The 24,227-nt window shown below is 36.5% G+C and overlaps 2 protein-coding genes across 2 annotated transcripts; one reads left to right on the plus strand and one right to left on the minus strand.

Moving 5' to 3' along the window:
• The first annotated feature begins 245 nt into the window (after window positions 1–245).
• On the plus strand, window positions 246–11,025 carry LOC135117357 (uncharacterized). Its single transcript, XM_064036456.1, has 4 exons — window positions 246–341; window positions 8,049–8,193; window positions 10,405–10,485; window positions 10,836–11,025. The coding sequence occupies exons 1-4, from the start codon at window positions 281–283 to the stop codon at window positions 10,873–10,875; spliced, it is 327 nt and encodes a 108-aa protein (XP_063892526.1). The 5' UTR covers window positions 246–280; the 3' UTR covers window positions 10,876–11,025.
• A 5,799-nt stretch (window positions 11,026–16,824) lies between these two features.
• LOC110377619 (uncharacterized) lies at window positions 16,825–18,653 on the minus strand. The gene is made up of 2 exons (XM_064036725.1): window positions 18,044–18,653; window positions 16,825–17,698 (listed from the first exon to the last, which is right to left on the minus strand). Exons 1-2 carry the CDS (start codon window positions 18,222–18,224, stop codon window positions 16,833–16,835), a joined length of 1,047 nt encoding a protein of 348 aa, XP_063892795.1. The 5' UTR covers window positions 18,225–18,653; the 3' UTR covers window positions 16,825–16,832.
• Between the last annotated feature and the right edge of the window lie 5,574 nt (window positions 18,654–24,227).

Below are 24,227 nucleotides of genomic sequence, written 5' to 3' on the forward strand. Positions count from 1 at the left end.
TAGAACTAAGAAAACAATTTTTTTATTAGTAACTGCTCCTCTACGTACATACTTGGTGATAGACGCATTAAAACACTTTTTTTAAAACCCTGTTATCTCCCTCAAATTTTGCAATCACTCCCAGGACGGTACGACTAATATTATTGAAACGGCAAGCTGTCAAAGATATGAAATCGTTTTTCGGCTCTCCTATAAAATTTGGTTTTGTGCAGATACTGGGTTTTGATATTTCGCAGCCGAGGTAACATTTGCATCAGTGTTGTGACAACAGTCGAACAAGATGAAAGGTTTTGTGCTAATCCTGGTTGTCGTGCTTCTTGCGTACACGTGCGCTGCCCCACGTAAGTATAAATTGTATTGAAATCCGTAGTATATTTTGATATATTTCTTCCTATCCAAGTGTTAACGTAGTGTAAAGTTCGGGTCATGTAGATCTATAACATAATGTCGTCTAAAGCCGATTTCGGTCACGGCGTCTATTTTCAACATACAGTCATGGACACGTAATAAAAGACACTGTTGGAATCCTAACTTACCGGGGCATTTCATCTGTATTTCTTTTTTTACATTGCCGTGGGAACTTTCTTTTCTATTTTAAAATATTTAAGAAGGCATTGTGAAATGTTAAAACTAATGACTATATTTAATAATCCCCCGCCCCTAGTTTTTTTTCGCTTTATCTGAATCCCGGGCGGTATGATCCATAACGAAGACTGGCCATCTAATTAAAGACCCTCCATTTGCTCCGAGGAAGAAATAGTTAGTAGTAGTAGGAGAAATAGGAGTTACCTTTCTACAACAACATTCCCTACACTATAATTAAACATTCCACTATGTATTAATATTTGGTTTATTTCATTTTACCTCAATAGCAGTACGACATCCCTGAACGAGCAAGCGGTCAGTTTTGTAGAAGTCGCTAAGGGGATTTTCTTCCATGCTTAATTAAAATCTGTGTAAAATTGATCGATGTTCCATGTACAACTTATTGCCATAGTATTTTTCGCCTATTAACAGTTTTTATTCCATTGGATTTGCAATAGGCCAAACCAAAGCCGCCATAAGTTGCCCGATTAAAGAGTCATTTTTACCCTTGCAGTGTTTTTCAGAGCTTTTCTAATTTGGAAAGTCCTAATGACCGGTAAATTATGCTTAGCTTATAACGATATGCTTATGAAATATTATAGTACTTCAATTCGCCTATTTTTAATAATACTTTCTGAAGGGTCTTTCACTAAACAATGGCGACCAGCCCCACACTATAACATTTTCGCCTCCTACGTTTGAGAACTTTCTTCGTGTACTTTGGTTACATCACATGTTTTGGAAGTGACTAAAATCAATTGTTTTTTTAGAATTCTTCAAATCCCTTTGTTTTATCAGATAAAAAAATCATTTTTCGATACTTGCTCAGAGCAACTTTCACCTTTGCTAGAAAACGCCAACTTCAGTATGGACGTGCGGTGCTTTTACAAAAGTAACATCTTCCGAAACACTTTGCACTACAGGTTTTCTCGACCCGGCTGTTATCTTAAAGTTCTGCAAACACAATTTTCGTCCTTTTAGCATCAAATGACTCCAAAAAAACAGTACCGAATAATTTTAATGGTTCTCTATTTTCGTTATAACACCACCGTGAAGTCTGTTAATGCGGATAAGTTTTCCTTGACGTCGGTTTTCAGTTGTTCTTAAATCTTGAACCTTTTTTAGTGCATTAACAAGGCATCTTTAATAATAATTTTATTACCATGTTCTTATTACAGTTCAAGTGGTATGAATGAATCCGCATGATAAAACTTTATTTTAAAAAGCCTAAAACATTTTACTTACCAGAAATTTTGTTTTAGTCGTATTGATTGGACTAAAATGACAAATGTTATGAAGGGAACCTAAATTATTACCTAACTAGCTTCCGCCCGCGGCTTCGCCCGCGTGTTGTATTAATAAAAACAGCCTGTAGCGAAAATAACAAAACTTCATTCATACTGCGATATGAATAAAAGGTACGTTTTATTTTTAAGGTTAAGTCCCCAATGGGTAAAAACCCTATTATTAAGTCTCCACTGTCCGTCCGTCCATACGTAGTGATCAGGATCTAACTAATAGGTAAGATTATAAAAACTTCATAAAACGTATGTTTTGTTTATTTTATGTAATTACATAAGTAGATCTTATTATAATACATTCAAGTCGTGATGGCTTAGTGGGTAAAGAACCAACCTCTCAAGTATGAGAGCGTGTGTTCGATTCCAGGTCAGGCAAGTACCAACGCAACTTTTCAAAGTTTGTATGTACTTTCTGAGTACATCTTAGACACCAAAAATCAAAATCAAAACTCATTTATTCAAACTTGGCTCCAAAACAGCACTTTCCCAACGCATAAGTTGGAATTAACGCATAAGTTGGAACCAATGACTGTGTTTCGGATGGCACGTTAAACTGTAGGTCCCGGCTGTCATTGAACATCCTTGGCAGTCGTTACGGGTAGTCAGAAGCCAGTAAGTTGAACACCAGTCTAACCAAGGGGTATTGACCTGCCCGGGTAGCTGGGTTGAGGAGGTCAGATAGGCAGTCGCTTCTTGTAAAGTGCTGGTACTCAGGTGAATCCGGTTAGACTGGAAGCCGACCCCAACATAGTTGGGAAAAAGCTCGGGAGATGATGATTATGATACGTTCACAAATAAGGATTTTGAATTTAGTTAAAAGTTATAGGTAGCTACTGCAATATACTCCTGTAAACTATATTGAACGATTTATTTCGGTCAGCATAAACATGTAGGGCCTTACTACAAAAACTTTAAACCCTGTTTTACAGTTGTCTAATAAAATTTTGGCTACAAAATGAACCATATGTCAACGTCATAATTTGACATTTTTTTAGACAAGGCATAAACTGACGTTTAAAAGTTTTTGTGGTAAGACGGGTAGAGTTTGCGATTTAGAAACACGTGAGCAAGCCACAGAGCTGACCATGGGAAAAACATGGCGAGCCCAAACGTAACCCTGCTACCTTAAAGGGTTGTCAAAAAAAAAAAAATGCAACTTTTAACGGAAACTGCAGCCGTTTAAAATTAAATGGCAAGTTTTTGGGTATGATAGGGATACGTGGTATAAGTACATTGTGTCCCTTAGCTTCTCGTAGACTCTTCCGTATCATTGGAGAACAGTTCTTTAAGCAACTCTACAACTACCCGAGCAACACATGCCTGCAGCTTCCTCTTTCCATTTGAGAGCATCGCAAAATCTACCTTATTCATCATTTCTATTGTAATAAGGTTGTGGGTTTCATAATAAAGACACTCGTCGTAATCAAATGCAGCTTTGTCGAATACCCCCCATGTATTTCTCGAGAATATGAGACGTCGCTGTTGTGCCGTTTCAGCAACAGCGCGTCTGCGAGATTCAGCTGCTTCAATAGTTTCTGCTGCTCTTTGGGATGCCATGCGAGTAGCCTGCTGTTGGCGCCGAGCTAGGGTCTGTTCGGGTGTTTCATAAACTGCGCTGGGATGCCAGATAGTCAGCGTTCTGTTGTCAGCGGACTTGTGACTGAACTGGTGTCTCATTAACTCGTTGAGACGCCAGATACTCAGCATTCTGTCGACACCGATCTCGCGACTGATCTGGCGTCTCAGAAGCACGTTGAGATGCCAGATACTCCGCATGTTGTCGACGCCTATCTTGAGACTGTTCTGGTGTTTCAGCTGCCCGTTGAGTTGCCACATACTCAGCGTTTTGTTGTCGCCGAGCTTGAGACTGCCCCGATGTCTCAGCAGCTCTGTGAGCTGCCTCACGTACCGCCTGTTCAAGCCTTCGCAGTTCTGCTTGTAACGTCTCGTTAACTCTAGCTATTTTCATAAGTCTAGCTTGATTGCTTTGGGAAAGATTTGACTTACGCTTTCCCGGCATACTTCTTATTATATTGCACTTTTAATTAAATTAATAAAAATTACAACAATACATTTTTCATTTCTGGTGCTATCCAATTGTCAAATCTATGTATATTAATGATTTTGTCAAGGAGTACGGTAGACTCGATCGAAACCTTATAGGTATGAATAACAAAACATAAAGAAATATTGATTTTGAATCGACAACATATATCCACAAAATTCGGATTATGGAGAATTTCGTTAAATTCCAATGGTCCTGACAGACAAAGCGCAGTATGATAGCCATATTTGTCAATAGATATAGATAACAGTAGATAGATCGACCATTATGTGATTTCTGGTGAAGCCAAAAACGAAACACACTTTTTTATGTAGAGGTTATAGTATTTAGAGTTACGTATTAGTATTTATAGCTTAATTTTTGGAATCAATTCATAAAAAATGTTAAACATTTTTTAAAGTATCGCTTGTTTTGTTACTAAAATTTGTCTTTAACACATTCTAGTTCTAGCCAGTAGGGCCAGCTACATGCCTCTACAGTGGTCAGGTTTTGGACTCTTATCGCATAAAATTATGTGTCACCTATTGCCTATCTATCAAACGGTAGTGGGTTTCTAAATCTATGACAGCATCCATGATAAAAAGATTGACATCTGCGTACTAATAAAAAAAAAACCGGCCAAGTGCGAGTCAGACCCGCGCACGAAGGGTTCCGTACCATTATTTATAATTCGTACAAAAAAACCATGTTTGTTGTATCGGAGCCCCCCAAAATATTTATTACATTCTAGTTTTCAGTATTTCAGTATTTGTTGTTATAGCGGCAATAAAAATACATCATCTGTGAAAATTTTAGCTCTCTAACTATCACGGTTCCTTAGATGCAGCCTGGTGACAGACGGACGGACAGACGGACGGACAGGCGGACGGACGCACGGACGGACAGACAGAGGAGCGAAAACAATAGAGTCCCGTTTTATCCTTTGGGTACGGAACCCTAAAAACAAAAAAAATACAGGATTCAGAAAAAGAAACAGCAAAACTCAAAAGAGGCCGTCTATACTAATTTAACAAAATATGAATAAAAATACGGTTTATCCCTGTTGACCGGGATAAAAAGTAGCCTATGTGTTAATCCAGGGTATAACCTATCTACATACCAAATTTCAACCCAATCGGTCTAGCCGTTTTTGCGTGAAAGAATAACAAACATACATCCATACATTCTCACAAACATTCACGTTTATAATATAATATAATATAATAATATATAATATATAATATATAATATATAATATATAATATATAATATATAATATATAAATACACTTTACCATCACTGCCATGAGAACAACATAATGGCAGTAGAACAAAGGGGCTGTCGGCGCGGTGCCAGGGGATGCAAAGACCACCTCATGGTTAACAAGGCCATTTTAGAAGACGCAAGTCGCTCACACAAGAACCTGAGCATGGCGTGGATTGACTACCAAAAGGCTTTCGATAGCGTGTCTCACGAATGGCTCCTTAAGATCCTGGACATTTACAAATGTCCTGCTGTAGTCAAGAAATTTCTTAGACTCTCAATGCCTTCGTGGAGAGTAGTGATGACAGCGCGAGGCTCCCAAAACTCCATAACCACGGATCCGATTTACATCAGACGCGGAATATTTCAGGGCGACTCCCTCTCTCCTTTACTATTTTGTTTGGCAATCAATCCTCTTTCATACATACTTAACAAATACGAATTAAAAGGGTACAAACTTCGAGATAGTTACTGGATCAATCATTTACTTTACATGGACGATTTAAAGATTTACACAAACAGTAGAAACAACCTGAAAGTTTTATTAGACAGTATAGAGATATTTACAAATGACATAGGGATGAGATTTGGGCTTGATAAATGCAATATATTACATATAGACTCAGGACAGAGAAGCAGCACAATAGGAGAGGGCCATATTTTATTAAGTGGGGATACATTCAAACAACTTGCCATAGGTGATAGCTATAAATATTTAGGAGTTCATGAATCAGGAAAAATAGAACATAGTGTTATTAGGGATCAAATAACCAAAGAGTATTATAGAAGAGTTAAAAAATTACTAAACACGCAACTCACATCCCGTTACCTTATTAAAGGCATCAATACTTATGCAATTCCAGTGTTACTATACTCTTTCGGAATAATAAACTACAAAAGCAGCGATCTTAGAGCAATAGACATAAAACTAGAAAATTATTAGCAATAAATAAGGCACACCAACAGAAAGCAGACGTACAGAGGCTTTACTTACCAATAGCACAAGGAGGGAGAGGACTTTTAAATGTAGAATATATGTACAAAACACAAATACTTAAATATAAACAATACCTCAATACAAATAGGGACCATCTCATTGAAACAATAACGAAACACGATAAAAATAGGGTTAAATACTCAATAATAAAAGAAGCAGAGGAAATAGAAACACAGCTACACTTAACACAAAGAAACCAACACACAGACAAAGAAATCAAAGAAGCAATAATTAAACAACAAAATACAGTATGGCGAAGTAAGCAATTACACGGACAGTTTCCCAAAAAAGTACTAGATCAAGCTAATATAGATAGAGAACTTTCGTTTAAATGGATTAAAAAACAACAAATTCCACCAACTATAGAGTCATCCATTTTTGCAATACAGGATCAAGCCGTTATGACCAAACAACATCAGCGCGATATATTGAAAGAACCAGTAGACGGAAAATGCCGCCTCTGCGTCACTAAAGACGAAACTACGCAGCATATTATATCTGGTTGCGAAAAATTAGCGGGGACCTACTATGTTCGACGACATAATAATCTTGTCCAATACGTCTACTGGTGTCTTGCTAAAAAACATAAAATAGAAGTTGCCAACCTCTGGTGGAAGGAAACACTAGTGCAACCACAAGTAAAAGAAAACGAAACAGCCAAAATCATGTGGGAAATGCCCGTCCAAACCGATGTCACTGTTACACACAATAGACCAGACCTTATATACACAGATAAAACTAGTAACAAAACATATTTAATAGATATTACCGTACCGTCAGATTACAACATAGGAGCCAAAGAAATAGAAAAATTAAGCAAATACCATCTTCTGAAAACCGAAATCAGCCGGCTGTGGAATACACAAACGGCTGTCATTCCGATAGTAGTAGGCGTGACGGGCATCGTTGCAAAAAGCATAAAAAAATACATAGACCAATTAGACGCTTCAATTAACATTCACATACTCCAAAAACAAGCAGCCATACATTCATCTATCATACTCAGCAAAGTATTAGGAGACACAGTATTCGTACGAACAGTAGAAGAACAACACTCACACACTGACACACAAACACCAGACACACAAAACACGCATCCATCACCAAGCACGCAAGCGGGAACAGCCATCCAGGAACAGAACACACAGCAATCATCTAACACCGAACATTCGTCATCATCACAGCCCAGAAGAGGAAGAAGAAGGATAAGAACAACGCAAACTAACACATCAACTACATAATACATATACACCATATAATAAATAATACATACAATATACTTAATAACAGACTAGGGGGGACATAGATATCTTTTTTTCCGCGGGCTGCGGAACGGGATACCTATTAAACCGACATAAAGTCGAGAAGGTCAAACCTACCTAACTACTAATATATAATATATAATATATAATATATAATATATAATATATAATATATGTAGGATGTAGGATATGTAGGATGTAGGATATGTAGGATGTAGGATGTAGGATGTAGGATATGTAGGATGTAGGATTTAGGATGTAGGATATATGTAGGATGTAGGATGTAGGATATAAATGTCAATAAACTATGTCATTAATAAAATGTTATCTGATAATAACAATATTTAAATGTCAAATGCTTTAAGAATGTTTCTTAAACCCACAAAGCGATTTTGGTCCGACCTGGAAATCAAACCCAAGATCCCGAGCATAGCAATCGCGTTTGACCTGTAGCCTTACGGTGAACAATAAATAGCTTTTCCTTGACATGAAAGATTTTCGCTAGACTTACGCATTTTTGTGTCTAGGAGATTTCGCTAGAAATATTGTTCGCCATTGTTCCGCCAAAATACTACTAAAACATTCTGTTTTTGCAGATAACTATGGCAGTGTAACAGGCGGGAACGACAGTTTCGTAACAGGAGAATTGTCAAACTCAAACATTGGAAGTGACTCATTACCTAAGCCAGGGAACTCATTGCCTAAAGGGAATGGCGCGTTTAGTCCGGGGGACGCTCAAAGGTAAACATTATTATAATACTAGCTGGTGCCCGCGACTTCGTCTGCGCAGGTTTAGTATTTCGAACAATATGTTTACAAATTGTAGCCTATGTGTTATTCTGGTGTATAAGCTATATTATTCAAAGTCAAAGTCAAAGTCAAAGTCTTTTATTTGCCAGAATGTAGGTGTACAGAGTATGTTCTTAAATCTAAAGTGGACCATTTACATTCTACCATTACATACGGTATGCAAATATTTGATATAAAGTTTATTAGAACACCAAGTAGGTACAATTAGAACTATGGACTCCCGTAAATGTTGATACACATTAGTTAAAAATTAATGTCAAAGTTAGTACAATTATCAAACATGTCAAACAATTATATTAAATAAACAAATACATAATTATGTCAAAGATTTAACTAAAATTACAATACAAAGTCATTGATTAATACCATCTCCACAATATGACATAAATTCTTTGAGATCATAAAAACATTTTTCTTGTAACCACTGCGTCAACTTTTTTTTAAATTTGATTAAAGGTAATTCTTTAAAGACTTTTGGTAATTTATTATACACCTTGATCGCATTTATATAAGAGTTTCTTTTGTATAATTCTAGCTTGCATTGTGGTATACATAATTTATACTTATTTCTGGGAGCTGCATTTCTTTTCGTTACATCCTTGAACTTAATAAATAATTCCGGATGTTGTTGTACAAAAAGGCACAATTCTTTGATGTACATACAAGGAAGTGGTAAAATATTGTACTTTTTAAACAAGGGTTGACAACTATCTGTGTTCGAGGCTCCACAGATTGCACGCACACATTTTTTTTGTACTCTAAACGCTTTTATAATATCTACAGAATTTCCCCATAATAAAAGACCATATGAGAGTACGGACGAAACGTATCCGTGATATGCACACAAAGCAGCTTCTGTAGATACCGTGACTCTTAGCCTTTTTATAGCATACACAAATCTGTCGAGTTTGTCACAAACGTAAGCTACATGTGCTTTCCAGTTGCAATTCTTATCTAGCATTATACCCAGAAATTTTGTAGTTGCAACTTCTTCAACAATCGCTTTATTATAATTTACATTTAATGTCAATGGTTTTCTTGTATATGTATGAAATTGTATCATTTTTGTCTTCTCTATGTTAATTTGTAAATTATTAGAATTCAGCCAACATATTATGTTGTTTAATGCTTTATTTATTTCTGATTCATACATGTTGGCGTTCTTACCTTTTACAATAAGGGTAGTGTCATCTGCAAACAAGATTGACTTGTGGCAAACAATATTTGGGAGATCATTAATGTACATGAGGAATAGGAATGGTCCCAATATACTGCCTTGAGGCACTCCAAAATTATTTTGCTTAAAGGCACTTCTGTATACCACTCTTTTATAATTTTTATGGGTTTTCGAGATTTCGACACATTGTTGTCTGTCAGTCAAGTAGTTTCTCAACCAGTCGTTCGCTTTACCTCTTATTCCATACCTATCTAATTTGTGTAAGAGCAATTTGTGGTCCACAAAATCAAATGCCTTGCTCATGTCTAGGAAGATCGCCGCGACTGGTAAGCCATCATTTATAGCCTGGGTGAATTTTGTAAATTGGGTAAATTGTAAAGTTTCATTAAAATCCATTCAGTAGTTTTTGCGTGAAAGAGTAACAAACATCCATACATCCATACATCCATACATACAAACTTTCGCGTTTATAATATTAGTAGGATAATTCAAAGTCTAACTTTCATATATCGGGTATGTCGTACCTAATCACATTAAATTTAATACGTTAATACATTGGTTAATATATGTCGATTAGCACGAGGAAAAAAATGTGATAACTAGGTAAAAAAAAAACTAACCGAGTAATTAGAATAAAACTGTGCGAGAATTAGAACACCATATATGAGTCAGTAATTACAAACAACTGACAGCTGCCAACTGGTCGAATCATTCGATACTCCTAACTTTAACTCTGGTTTACACATGATGTTGTAAATTATGAAAACGAAAAATGACTCCTGTGGCCAAAACACTGAATTGATTAGGTGATTTTTTTACATTTCGCCATAGAATATCATAAAGTACATATATGTGATAGGATTTAATGTGATTAGATACGACACACCCGATAGTTTTGCCGGCAGTGTAAAAGTCGAAGTCTAATAAACCCATAAGATGCGAATGACAATTTCTTTCATAAATAGGGAAAGTGTCGCTTCGGGAGGACCCGTGTCAAACGCAAGCAATGGAAGTGGCCCGTTTACTGATCCAGGGGACGCTAAAAGGTAAACATTATTATAATATAGTTCATAGTCTAATTTTCATATATCGGGTGTGTCGTACCTAATCACATTAAATTAAATACGTTAACGTACTGGTTAATATATGTCGATCAGTACAAAGAAAAAATAAATAGTAAAAATAAAAATAAAATCGTGCCTAGTAAATAGAATAAAAATGTGCGAGAATTAGAACACCGTATATGAGTCGAAATCTATGATAATTATTAATAAAGTTAGAAAGAAGAAAAGGCAGAAGACTTTAAAGCGATCCCTTCGGGAGAAGCTAATTATAGTTTCAAAAGACCAATGTACGTAGAATTTTAATCTTGATTAATTCTTTGTTTATGTTTCAGACCGTGTAATTTTTTCCAATCTCTGTTCATGGGTTGCTGAATGTACCATAAGGATTCTGTGAGAAATGGTGAAACTAAAAACCGTATTTGAAGTGATAACTTGTTATAAGCACATATTTATAAAACACCAATGTAATGTAGGAAAATGTTTATAATGTAAACAAAAAATGAAAATAAACGATTATATATATCAGTATCTGGGTATTTTTAATCACCAAAAATAAGATGAAATAGTCACCAATACAGGTAATATTATTATGCAAGTCAAGGAAAAGCTAATGTTTATCACATCACACATGGCTATAGATACTAGCAACTAGTTTTGACTGCCTCAGTGACCTTGTCCCTTCAGACTGCCTAGTGGTGGCACGCGTGATTGCTGTGTGTGGGATCTCGGGTGCGATTCTCGGGTCGTTCACAAAACACCAGAGCTTGGAAGTTGGTGATTGATAAACTCGTATATCGGAGAACACAATGTCAGACCTGCTTGTGATCACTCTCCCTCGTGTCGGGTTTCCGTCCCAGAGTGAAGGAATAGTGAGTGCACCTGTGTCAGCGCAAATGTTAGTGTACTAAGTATAATATATTTATTTATTTATTTATTTATACTTTATGTACAAAATAGGTACATTGGCGGACTTAATGCCTCAAGGCATTCTCTACCAGTCAACCATCGGGTTAAAGGGAGAAAATAAATAGGTAGTACAAAAAAAAAAAAAAAGAGAAAGTCATGAATAGATATGAATAAAAACATATTACAATACATAAATACTTAATACATAATATATATATATATATATATATATATATTATGTATATATATATATATATATACATAAAAATAAAATATCAAATCGATAAGAGTGACGACGACTCAATTAGGTAAAGAGTTTAAATAATGATGGCGAACTTTATATCCTGCACAGCTGGCAATCTAAAGCGTCTGTATGCTGGTTACCTAACTGGCGACCACTTCGGAGAAACCGAAGGTTGTGTTTGGACGAAGTAATGATGACCTAAAACTATAGGAAATATGCTGTTAAGGACGGTACGGTTGACATTTGTAAACCATGTCGGCATCCCGGTAAATCTACCCGTTATGTTATCTCTCTTTGTTTTCATCTTGCCAATGGCGAGAATCAGCAACTAGCTCTGAAATATAAGTTTGTGGAATCGCAGGTAACATAGGTACTACGGGTATGTGTCCGACCCAGTTCTCGAAAATGTCATCGCACATTGTACTAGGATCGATCTTTCCATCATCAATGATGATCATGAATGACCTCATTAATGATAGCTTAGTACAGCGCTGATAGCACAGTGCACTTGATGAGAAAATCGTGAAAGCTGATAAAAACATATAAAGTAATTGATTACATAATCATAATCGTGCCGTACATGCTACTCGCCTCCACAGAGTAGGCAACTCGTTCATGGGTCAATGTATACGCTTTTACAATAAACTTCACTATCAAGAAATTTTAAAACCATATAAAATCCAAACTTTTCAAAAAATTATATTACAAAATATCTGATTATTTAAATGATAAAGAAGTTTGGGAATGAGCTGCTCGCTTAGTCAGTGATATCTTTTCACATGCCTGTGTATTGTTACATTTGACATTTATATATTGTTATTATCAGATAACATTATTAATAACAATTTTGCTTTGTCATTTATTTATTTAGAACATATAATTTACATTTTTAAATATTAAATATAAAAATAAACAATAATATAACAATTTTATTATTACTGTGAATGTGAGTATCGTGTATGCGAGCAATATTATATATTCTTTTATCATCACTACTGTCTGGCGGGTTTGAGTATTTTTGAATGACCTACGCAAATGTTCTGCAGATCTGGTATCGTCGTGTGACAGGTTGTTGAGCTCTCTGAGATATGGTTTGAGCTACACGACGACTGATGCATGCGTGCCGTCTGTTGGGACTGGTCAGCTCCAGCCTGATGTGGCTCTTTCCTCAAAATGCACAACATACACATAGTATTATTTGATTCTTAAAATGGCGTGTAAAAGTGATGTCCAACTCGCAAAATAAACAATTTCATTTTATTTCATTTCATTATTCAAAGGCTGAAAGTCAGAACTTTTTGAAGGTCTACAAAAGACAGCCCCCAAAACGACCGCCCTTCACTGCTTCCTATGTATTTTTGTTGGGAAAAAGAAGTGGTGGAACAAACTCCCCAGCAACACAGTTCTATCTGTATGGTTAGAAGAACCGTTGAAAAAATATTATAAATGTCATTATACTTAAATACTAATAAAAATGAACATTACATAATATTATATTAAAATTGAACACTTAAAATTCTTTGTATTAAAGAAAAAAAAGCAAGTAAATATTTTATCATGTTGGCTAGCATACTCCATACCCATACCTATTAATCAAGCAGATACAAAACAAAGAAAGATGATTAAAAGAAAGGACTAAAAAAATACTATGATGCTGAAAAACCTAAACAACTTAAATATCTTGATTTAGCTTAAGTACGAGGTTGTTCACATTTGGCGTGTCGATAGTTGTTGCAGCCAATGGTTTAACCCGTTGTATGTCGGTGCGCGGGTCAGCGCGAGACACAATTGATTTTCTATTGTTCTATAATTAGCGGCATACATAATTAAGAATCAAACGAACTCACCTTGTGAAGTTTGATGTCTAATTATACGAGTGTCTTGACCGAAGATGATTACAGTTTACATGCAGCAGTACGCGAGTTGATGCTGTCCTAATCACACTTTTATAGCTTATTTAGATATGCTTTTAGACCTGACAAAAATATAAAAGTATTTTTATGACTAATTTTTTTCCCACCACTATGCACTCCGCCATGACACTACCGACCTGTAACGTCATTATTTAGAGCAGAATTTTTTCGATAGTTCTTGGGTAACATATAAGGGCGGGTGGGAGTGTAATCATCTTCGGTCAAGACACTCGTATAATTAGACATCAAACTTCACAAGGTGAGTTCGTTTGATTCTTAATTATACTTCGTATCTCTCCCGAAGATGATTACAGTTTACATGCAGATGTTTAGAGCATCAAAAAATTAAACATTGAAGCGATCAATCAGCCTTATATTTCAAAAGTTTACAAATCAAATTCTTATATTACAATCATTCAAAAATTGCATTTACAAATTCAGATTCTGTTGAAGTTGATACATCTTTATTATAATATTTTAGAAATACATGAGAGGATTCAGACCAGCCTGCGGCTTTACGGATAACTTCTAAATTAACACCCTTTCGGTGAGCAGCGGATGTGGACGCATGTCGCGTGCTATGAGCACCATACAATTTTGTGTCTATGCCACTCTGTTCTAAGATAAGCTTAACCCAGTGCGATAACGTTTGCGAACACACTCTTTTATGTGGTTTTTGATAACTAATAAAAATGTATTCTTCTTGAAGACGTAGAAATGAAGTTTTATCTATATAATGCTTAAGAGTTACAGCTGGACAAACTTTAGGATTCTCCTTTATGTATGGTAACACAATCAGTGGTTGGTGGATACCAGGCCTAGAGGTTTTAATCAAATCATCAATTTTTATGATTATTTTCTCTGAGTCAAATGTAATGTTTTTAATTTTAATTAAACTAAGTGTTTGCATTCTTTGAGCAGACGCTAAGGCAAGCAGAGTTATAGTTTTAAGTGATAGATTTTTTAATGTTAGTGAATCGTTAGGAAAATAATTTGATAAGTAATCTAATACCAATTTTGGGTCCCAAGTGGCATTATATTTTGATAGAGGTGGTTTTAACCGGTAAACACCCTTGAAAAACCTTTTAGTATTATCATTACATGTCACGTCCTGACCTAATAGTATAGACAACGCTGAACGATGGCTGTTCAGTGTGCTGTAGCTAGCACCTAAATTAAATTTTTCAGTCAGATATTGAAGTAATATTGTACTATTGGAATCACAGAAATCTAGTTTATTATCTTTGCAATAAAGCCACCATGACCTTAGTGAACTATTATATTGATTAAGAGTATTTGATGAGAAGGAGGCCATCATTATATCGATAGAGACACTTGGAATTCCTCGCCTCACCATGGACTGCCTGATAATCTCCCTGCCATCAGGGTAAGACTGTTGCTCAGGGGGTGTTCCTCCCTGAAAGGGGAAAATAATAGATTTTTATTAGGTTCGAAGTATAATACTTTTGATGTTAGCAAGTTTGACCATACTGGGTACCACGGCTGTGTAGGCCAGAACGGCACTACTACAATCCCCTCAGCTTTATCAGTTTTAATTTTCTGTAAGACCTTGGAAATAAGGCTAAAAGGTGGAAATGCATAGAATCTTATATTACTCCAATTAAATGTGAAAGCGTCAATGACCTCGGAATTTGGGTCTAGCTTCCATGAGGCGTATCTCGAGCATTTACGGTTTTGCATACTTGCAAATAGGTCAAATTCAGGAGTACCTAACGAAGAAGTTATTTGATGAAATGCATATTCGGCTAGCTCCCATTCGGTGTCCATGTTACATGTCTGACGTGATTCGAAATCAGCTACTATATTCTTACTAGACTGGATATATGATGCAAAAATATATATATTGCGTTTTTCACACCATTGCCATATGTCACGTGCAATACCGTTCAAATGAGTGAATTGAATTCCGCCCATTTTATTAATATAGGCGATGGCTGTTGTATTATCTACTCTGAGTAAGATATTACAATTTTTAAGATGTGACGCAAAGATTTTAAGGCCGTAGAATGCTGCTAATAGTTCTAGAGTGTTAATATGTTGTGATAACTGGGAGTAGTTCCAATGGCCATTCGCAGTTTTGTTATTGCAAGCTACCCCCCAACCCGTGTTTGATGCGTCGCTAAATATTTCTAAAATGTAATCGTTAGTTTGAAAGGAACAGAACGAGGAGTCAATGTGATCCCTCCACCAAATTAAGTCATTTTTAATGTTATCTGGCAATATCATGTATTTATTGTAATTATTAGAGTAATCAAGTGCTAGAAATTTTTCTCTTTCAAATAGTTTTGTGTACAGCCAACCGTATTTAACAGCCGGACACGCTGACGTCAGTAATCCTAAAAATTTTGCAAATACCCTAATTGTGCATTTTTTTGATCGTAACAGGTTATTAGTTAATAATTTTATGCGATCTTTCTTTTGTTTAGGTAACGTTAAGCACATATTAACAGTATCAAATATAAAGCCTAAAAATGTACACTTATGTTTTGGATACAATTGACTTTTGTCATCGTTTATTAAGAAACCGAGTTTAGCCAATAGACCTTTTGTTGTTTCTATATTATTAAGACAACTGTGATAAGAGTTACCGATACACAAAAAATCGTCTATATAATTAACTGACAGATGTCGCAGTGAGCGCAAATAGTGTAATACCGGTTTTATTAACTTTGTGAATACATAGGGTGCAGTACAAAGTCCGAACGGTAATACATTAAACTCAAATAGCTCATTATGAAATAGGACTGAATCCCAACTAAATCGGAGGTAGATTCTGTCGCTTTTTGCAATGGACACTAAAAAGTATGCGTCTTTTAAGTCTAATGTTGCCATATAACAGTCTTGGTCAAGTAATTTAAGGGCTGTGCGATAGTCTTCCATTTTAAAATGGTTGGTAATTATGAATTTATTCAGTTCCTTTAAATTCAAGATAAAGCTATGTTTTCCGTTAGCCTTAGGAATGGTAAAAATAGGTGAAACAAATTGTTTTTCACATGGGGTGCAGCGAGAAATAAAACCTGCTTCTAACATTTCAGAAATACACTCATCAATAACCTTCGTTTCTATTAGCGTGTAGGGTTTTGGTTTTGGAATATTTGTCTGATATGGATCACAACGGAATGGAATCCTGTACCCCTTAATCCAAGACAGGATAGTTTTGTCGTTTGTGATGCGAAGCCATTCGTGATAAAAGTACCGGAGTCTACCGGCTGTGGGTATATTATTAATTACCTGTGATGGAGTTGTTAACTTCGTCGAGATTGCGGGTAATTGTTCCGCGGCCGTGTCTTCCTCGTCGTCGGTACACGACGCTGGTCTCGTGGCGCCGACGGCGGTGGTGGCTGGCGCCGATTTTGGCTGGGGTACACTCGCGGTTCGGCGGCTGGTGCACGCAGTGCCCCCCAAGCGTTTAAAGATCCAGGGTAACGAGATGTGGATGTGCTGGGTTGCCCGCGCTGTGGCTGATTAGACTTGGCTGTGTTTGAGCTGAATCTAAGCTCTGAGGCAGACATTGATATGGCCTTGGATGATTTTAGATATTCAGACAAGTTAGCACCGAACAAATAATCATCTATTTTTGTATTTTTTATTATTTCTCGTTTTTGCTTGCTTAAGGAATTCACGATAGCAAATCTTCTAGAAAGAGATTCCCTATGATGTGTATCGCATAGCAGGCGCCCAGCATCGCTCAGTATTTTTATGATTTCTTGAGGGACGTTGTCTTTTTGTGACAAGACTAAATTAAGTGCTTTGCCAATTGCTGAAATACAGCTGGACATTTGATTTTGTTTTTGTTCGCTGTACGAATCTCTTTTGATATTATTATCCGAGAGTGCTGATTTTATTTCCGGATTCAATAAAGGTGCTTTCATATTGGTGCAATTTTCAGCAGGCAGGTATTGTTTTAGAATATCGAGTTTCTCCTCCTTAGAAAGTCCATTAGTTAAGATGTGCTTCCACCTCGTAGCGATATCTTTATGTAAATGATCTCCAAAAGATTTATTTTGTGTAGGATCTGAGCCTAATAGTTGCAAAATATCTGGGTCCAGGTCCTCGCTTTCGTCTACTACTCCGTCGGTTTCTGTCTGCATCTCAACACTTGGGATCTCATCTGCAATTATGCAAAAATATATTTTACGTATGAGATTTTGTCATACCCAATACATATCCACACACGATAAACGTCGGGATAGCAATGTTAGCGTAAAACGCGCTGGATAACTATGTAGTTATCTGGCATCCACACACGATATACGTCGGGATAGCTCAACAGCAATGGGTACCCACACATGATATACATGAGGGCCCATATAGTCAGTTGTGATTAATAGGTACACAGTAGTTTCTACATTCTCACATCTTATAAATGGCGGTAGATGAAAATAACTTTTTACTTAACTCACAATTTTTTCAAACAATGTTCTAAATAACAGGGGAAATACGTTTAAGTACTCACCTCGAGGTTCGAGATCGCTAACAATATCCAGATGTGAAGACTGCGCAGGTGATAACGGCGGTTCATCATCGGACGTTGATGACGAAATTCTTCTTCGACTTTTAACTAGTTTTTTCACTTTTTTGTATAACTTTTCGACCGTATCATTATTATCCTTATCAGATCGCTTCCTTTTTCCCATTGTAAATTGTTTTTGTGAAGAGGAACGAATTTAGATGTGACTCGGACAACACAAAATCACATAATGACGTTACAGGTCGGTAGTGTCATGGCGGAGTGCATAGTGGTGGGAAAAAAATTAGTCATAAAAATACTTTTATATTTTTGTCAGGTCTAAAAGCATATCTAAATAAGCTATAAAAGTGTGATTAGGACAGCATCAACTCGCGTACTGCTGCATGTAAACTGTAATCATCTTCGGGAGAGATACGAAGTATAATAGCGGCTGTACATGCTACTCGCCTCCACAGAGTAAGCAACTCGTTCATGGGTCAATGTATACGCTTTTACAATAAACTTCCCAAAGCGGTTCGTGACTTACCTATCAGGAAATTTAAAAATCATATAAAATCCAAACTTTTGAAAAAAGGATATTACAAAATATCTGATTTTTTAAATGATAAAGAAGCTTGGGAATGAGCTGCTCGCTTAGCGAGTGATATCTTTTTAAATGCCTGTGAATTGTTACTCTTGACATTTAAATATTATTATCATCAGATAACATTTTATTAATGACATTCTTTTTATTGACATTTATATGTTATAATTGTATTTTTTTTAATTTATTATTATTACCAGCTTTCCGCCCGCGGCTTCGCCCGCGTGGAATTCAGTTATATTGCGGTATAAATCACAACTATAAGAAAACTTCTCATTCCCACGGAAAAATCTAAGAAGCACGATGTAACGCTGGATACGATTAGTTGTTAAACCAAAACTGAATGGTACACTATATTATACGTTTTCCCTTGTGGAGCAAAAACATGCAGATTTTGGGCACTGGAAACCCGGGAACACGCTACATAGAGCTGACCATGCGAAAAACAATGTTTTTCTAAGTGTACTCCAGCAACCCTTAGAGTTTGGCCTTGCTCTTTATTAATGGTCATTGCAAATGAAACCCTTATAGGAAATTGTAGTATTTTAAATTGAAATGGGAGGTCTGTTGGAATAATCGGAATCCGAGGAATGAGTACACTTTCAATAGTGGCTGTAATAATGTTCCGCCCAAGCTGAGTGACACGCAGCCTGGTACCATTACACAGTCTAGGGCATCGAGATTACGCATGAGCATCACCGGAACACCTACTTTTAGTTTTAATTTATGAGAAGGCACCCCAGATAATTCCAAAGAATTTAAAACTCCACAGGATATGAGGCACTATGTTCTGTTTCTATCACTGTGTCTACAGATAAATATTCAGTATTTTCTCCCATAACTTCATTCAAAATATTTTCATTTATTTTAGTGACCGTTTCATTTTTTGGTGCTAATATTGCGCGTTCGCAGAGCCATTGATCATCATTTATATGAGCGTGCAAGTCAGTATAAACTTTTGCTACCAACTCCGATTCGCTGCCCACAACATTACAAAACTCTTCCGTTAAAGTTCTCATTCCCTCTGCATCTACTGTCATTTTCCCATCACCGATTTTTAACAATGTTTCCGCGTAATTACCCGATTGAATGTCATTGAATAATCGCACTCGCATGTTTGTGGTTGTTTTAAACGACACACAGCGCCATCTACAATCCATCCATCAAGCAAACAATATTTTTGTTTTCCCTCGGGAATATCTATTTTTTTCGGGATAAAAAGTACCCTATTATTTAATCCAGACTTCTAACATTACGTCTGCAAAATTTCAAAGCAATCGGTTCAGTAGTTACGGCGTGAAAGCGGAACAAACAAACAAACAAACAAACTCACTTTCCGATTTATAATATTAGTAAGGATAGTAAGGATTGTAAATGTGAGTATCGTGTATGCGAGCAACATTATATATTCTTATAACATAAATACTGTCTGGCGGGTTTGAGTATTTTTGAATGGCCTACGCAAATGTTCTGCAGATCTAGTATCGTCGTGTGACAGGTCGTTGAGCTCCCTAAGATATGGTTGAGCTACACGACGACTGATGCATGCGTGCCGTCTGTTGGGACTGGTCAGCTCCAGCCTGATGTGGCTCTTTCCTCAAAAGGCCATTCCAGACCGCGTACATGGTGACACTCACACATAATTATTTCATTTATAACATGTTTGGACTTTAAAAGAGACTATGACCCTTGAGTTTGTTTCGGCGTTTCTTCTCAGGGATCAGTCAGTTAGGAAATGCCGGCCTCAGCGTTCTTAAAATGACGTGTAAAAGTGATGTAATGTCCAACTTGCAAAATAAACAATTTCATTTCATTTCATTTCATACAAGCAGCTAATAGCCAAGATCGATACACGGTTGGATCAAGCGCTAGGAGCAGAAAGCAGTGCCACTCGAAACAGCATGCATCGTCAGGAGGTTTCTCTCTACCTACCTATCTATCTTCTCTCCGGGGCTCTCAACACCGGTAGCATGAACCATGTTCCCGATGCCGGCGGTGGCATAAAATCTTTGTATTTTAAAATCCATCCTCCTCCAAGCCTTTTTCCCTACTATGTTGGGGTCGGCATCCAGTCTAAACGGATTTAGCTGAGTACCAGTGCTTTACAAGAAGCGACTGCCCTGCCTGACCTCCTTAACTCAGTTACACGGGCAACCCAATACCCTATGGTTAGACTGGTGTCAGACTTACTGGCTTCTGACTACCCGTAACGCCTGCCAAGGATGTTCAATGACAGCCGGGACCTACAGTTTTATGTGCCATTGTGTCTAAGATATACTTAGAAAGTACATACAAACTTAGAAAAGTTGCATTGGTACTTGCCTGACCTGGAATCGAACCCGCGCCCTCATACTTGAGAGGCATTCTTTGCCCACTAGGCTACCACGACTTGTATTTTAAAATGTTTATTTTTATAATTAAATACTACGACCCCAACGTAGTTTGGGAAAAAGGCTCGGAGGATGATGATTTTTATAATTAAATAGCTTCTGAGAATTAAGAATTCTTCAAAAGTCTGAAATAAAAACTATCCAATGTCCTTTTTCAGGTTCCTAACTATATCTGTACCCATTTTCACACAAATCGGTTCAGTAGTACAGACAGACAGAGTTACTTTCACATTTATAATATTAGGTTGTTAGGATAAGGATTTAAAAACGTGAATTTATGTTAATGTATAATAAACATTATTAACATTTCGAGAGATTGCCTTATTTTTACAATTTTAGATTTAAATAAAAACTGACATTTTGGATATTTTATTATCTCTGTCTCACGGATCTACTCAACTTATAAACGAGGCACAGGTAACATTTGCATCAGTGTTGTGACAACAGTCGAACAAGATGAAAGGTTTTGTGCTATTCCTGGTTGTCGTGCTTCTTGCGTACACGTACGCTGCCCCACGTAAGTATAAATTGTATTGAAATCCGTAGTATATTTTGATATATTTCTTCCTATCCAAGTGTTAACGTCCTGTAAAGTTCGGGTCATGTAGATCTATAACATAATGTCGTCTAAAGCCGATTTCGGTCACGGCGTCTATTTTCAACATACAGTCATGGACACGTAATTAAAGACACTGTTGGAATCCTAACTTACCGGGGCATTTCATCTGTATTTCTTTTTTTACATTGCCGTGGGAACTTTCTTTTCTATTTTAAAATATTTAAGAAGGCATTGTGAAATGTTAAAACTAATGACAATATTTAATAATCCCCCGCCCCTAGTTTTTTTTCGCTTTATCTGAATCCCGGGCGGTATGATCCATAACGAAGACTGGCCATCTAATTAAAGACGCTCCATTTGCTCCGAGGAAGAAATAGTTGGGAGTAGGAGAAATAGGAGTTACCTTTCTACAACAACATTCCCTATACTATAATTAAACATTCCACTATGTATTAATATTTGGTTTATTTCATTTTACCTCAATAACAGTACGACATCCCTGAACGAGCAAGCGGTCAGTTTTGTAGAAGTCGCTAAGGGGATTTTCTTCCATGCTTAATTAAAATCTGTGTAAAATTGATCGATGCTCCATGTACAACTTATTGCCATAGTATTTTTCGCCTATTAACAGTTTTTATTCCATTGGATTTGCAATAGGCCAAACCAAAGCCGCCATAAGTTGCCCGATTAAAGAGTCATTTCTACCCTTGCAGTGTTTTTCAGAGCTTTTCTAATTTGGAAAGTCCTAATGACCGGTAAATTATGCTTAGTACCTTTCTGAAGGGTCTTTCACTAAACAATGGCGACCAGCCCCACACTATAACATTTTCGCCTCCTACGTTTGAGAACTTTCTTCGTGTACTTTGGTTACATCACATGTTTTGGAAGTGACTAAAATCAATTGTTTTTTTAGAATTCTTCAAATCCCTTTGTTTTATCAGATAAAAAAATCATTTTTCGATACCTGCTCAGAGCAACTTTCACCTTTGCTAGAAAACGCCAACTTCAGTATGGACGTGCGGTGCTTTTACAAAAGTAACATCTTCCGAAACACTTTGCACTACAGGTTTTCTCGACCCGGCTGTTATCTTAAAGTTCTGCAAACACAATTTTCGTCCTTTTAGCATCAAATGACTCCGAAAAAACAGTACCGAATAATATTAATGGTTCTTTATTTTCGTTATAACACCACCGTGAAGTCTGTTACTGCGGATAAGTTTTCCTTGACGTCGGTTTTCAGTTGTTCTCAAACCTTGAACCTTTTTTAGTGCATTAACAAGGCATCTTTAATAATAATTTTATTACCATGTTCTTAGCATAGTTCTAGTGGTATGAATGAATCCGCATGATAAAACTTTATTTTAAAAAGCCTAAAACATTTTACTTACCAAAAATTTTGTTTTAGTCGTATTGATCGGACTAAAATGAAAAATGTTATGAAGGGAACCTAAATTATTACCTAATTTGAGTTCTCATAAAAATATTTTAATCACTAAAAAAAGTATGGTGACTATTTCTATATCTTCCGTTTTTTTTCTTAACTAAGCATTTACTGTCTTTAATTAGCTGACCAGCCAAGTATCCGCTACAAAAGTAAGTGTTCAGTTCCCATAAAGCGTTTTATCTAAAGTATTAAAGACAGTAAATATTTTTTGTAACACAATGTAATATTCGTTTTAGTAATAATTACATTACATTTTATACCGTGCTTAAGCTCATGTCAGTACCATAACTATATATTTTACTTCGAGTCGGGGGTGTCTTTATTTATGTGTCCATGACTGTATGTAAGAGTGCTTAGGCATTTGCGCAGACATAATTATGTGCACTTCTGTTACAGCCTTTTTATCGTCCCACTGCTGGGCACTGACCTTCTCTCACACGGAGAAGGATTGAGCATTAATCACCACGCTTGCTCAATGCGGGTTGGTGATTTCTGACTTTATAGTCCAGGTTTCCTCAAGATGTTTTCCTTCACCTTTTCACCCGCATCCCATGTCATTCATGTACACTTACTATTCCTTCATACTCATTACCCGATGTGATGGAAATCCAACACGTCCGGTGAGTGATCACAAGATCAAATGCTTTTAGAATGTTTCTTAAACCCACAAAGCGATTTTGGTCAGACCTGGAAATCAAACCCAAGATCCCGAGCATAGCAATCGCGTTTGACCTGTAGCCTTACGGTGAACAATAAATAGCTTTTACTTGACATGAAAGATTTTCGCTAGACTTACGCATTTTTGTGTCTAGGAGATTTCGCTAGAAATATTGTTCGACATTGTTCCGCCAAAATACTACTAAAACATTCTGTTTTTGCAGATAACTATGGCAGTGTAACAGGCGGGAGCGAGAGTTTCGTAACAGGAGAATTGTCAAACTCACATATTGGAAGTGACTCATTACCTAAGCCAGGGAACTCATTACCTAAGCCAGGGAACTCATTGCCTAAAGGGAATGGCGCGTTTAGTCCGGGGGACGCTCAAAGGTAAACATTATTATAATATAATTCAAAGTCTAATTTTCATATATCGGGTATGTCGTACCTAATCAAATTAAATTAAATACACTGGTTAATATATGTCGATAGGACAAATAAAAAAATGAAATACCGACGTAAAAATTTTTTTTTCA

Source organism: Helicoverpa armigera, chromosome 10 (genome assembly GCF_030705265.1).
Source record: "Helicoverpa armigera isolate CAAS_96S chromosome 10, ASM3070526v1, whole genome shotgun sequence".
NCBI classification, from domain to species: Eukaryota; Metazoa; Arthropoda; class Insecta; order Lepidoptera; family Noctuidae; genus Helicoverpa; species Helicoverpa armigera.

Bases quoted from the DNA above. Each gene is read 5' to 3' on its own strand.
- LOC135117357 (XM_064036456.1), top strand. From the start codon at position 281: ATGAAAGGTTTTGTGCTAATCCTGGTTGTCGTGCTTCTTGCGTACACG. The intron at 342-8,048 runs GTAAGTATAAAT...CTGTTTTTGCAG, and splicing joins GTACACGTGCGCTGCCCCAC to ATAACTATGGCAGTGTAACA. The intron at 10,486-10,835 runs GTAAACATTATT...TTTATGTTTCAG, and splicing joins GATCCAGGGGACGCTAAAAG to ACCGTGTAATTTTTTCCAAT.
- LOC110377619 (XM_064036725.1), bottom strand. From the start codon at position 18,224: ATGGGAAAAAGGAAGCGATCTGATAAGGATAATAATGATACGGTCGAA. The intron at 17,699-18,043 runs GTGAGTACTTAA...GCATAATTGCAG, and splicing joins TAGCGATCTCGAACCTCGAG to ATGAGATCCCAAGTGTTGAG.